This window comes from Cantharellus anzutake (assembly GCF_015039405.1).
Source record: "Cantharellus anzutake strain C23 chromosome Unknown EI90scaffold_305, whole genome shotgun sequence".
In the NCBI taxonomy this organism is placed as follows: Eukaryota; Fungi; Basidiomycota; class Agaricomycetes; order Cantharellales; family Hydnaceae; genus Cantharellus; species Cantharellus anzutake.
Genome location: NW_024067255.1, coordinates 25,331 through 26,355, shown reverse-complemented (window position 1 = coordinate 26,355; position 1,025 = coordinate 25,331). Strand labels below are relative to the sequence as shown.

At 54.0% G+C, this 1,025-nt stretch overlaps 1 protein-coding gene across 1 annotated transcript; it reads right to left on the bottom strand.

Annotated features, from left to right (window-relative positions):
- Nucleotides 1-360: 360 nt before the first annotated feature.
- EI90DRAFT_3024796 (uncharacterized protein) lies at nucleotides 361-801 on the bottom strand (the record flags this gene model as incomplete). The annotated part of the gene is made up of 3 exons (XM_039057906.1): nucleotides 361-635; nucleotides 668-690; nucleotides 779-801. The coding sequence occupies 3 exons, from the start codon at nucleotides 799-801 to the stop codon at nucleotides 361-363; spliced, it is 321 nt and encodes a 106-aa protein (XP_038907522.1).
- Between the last annotated feature and the right edge of the window lie 224 nt (nucleotides 802-1,025).

Here is a 1,025-nt window from a genome sequence, read left to right as displayed (position 1 = left end):
ACAGCCTACGCGCCGTAGACTAGGTGTCCCACTATAGACTCGCAGAGTCAGGAGGTTCTACCTCTATCTGTCTTCCCCCCTGACGAGGGCGCAGCCCGAGCAGACAACCGAGCCCGGGACCCCCCCAAAATCAAATTAAAAACTAGAGCCCTATGAAACCTACCAATCGCCCGCCTCAGCCCTAACCTCAATACAGTGCCCATGAAACCACAAGTACCACCTCCCTAATGCTCACCCAAATGACGCCCTAACCCACCACTAGCCACCGATCATAACCGAAGCCTGGCCCGTCACCTAACGGCTACCCAGGCAGCCCCCGGCCACTATCGGCCAAGATGGCCCAGCAGGAAACGCTCTCCCTCACCCCCTTACCCAATCGCCCTGTCCCTTTATAACTACGCCGATCTGCGTCTCAACCATATGACTCCCCAACAACCCCTCCGAGAGCATATCCACGACACACCCAAACTGCACCATTAAGCTCGACCTGGTATCCCCAAAAAGCGAGTTTCGGATCTCCCGAGCGTTCTGGAGACACCCCCTCTCATACCTCTGCAGCCCCGGCTCCAGTTTCCCCGCGCCCACGATAGGAGTAGGGCCGGGAAACTCCCCCCCCCAGCCACAGTGGACGAGATCTCAAGGGTAGTTATGACAATGTACAACACACTGACGAAAACCCTGACCAACAACCTAAGTGCGGAAAAACAAAAAATAAAAATAAAAATAATTACCACCTGCCATCCCGCTGCAATAACCTGTACAACCTGTGTGAACTAACCCATACCACAACCAAATGAGCATTACCTAGGCCACTCCTAAATTGCGTAGTCAATTTGCCCGCTGATTTAAACCAGAATCGCCGCTGCCAAATCTCCACCCTGGCATGGCTACAACATCCGGGCAAGAAACCCGCTACACCCTAATATCTCGTAGAATCAACTTTCCCCCGCTAGAATCAAGGGGCACCACTATCCCCCCAGGCCTACCCGTAACACTCTGAACATTTGCCCCCAAAACGCCACTGG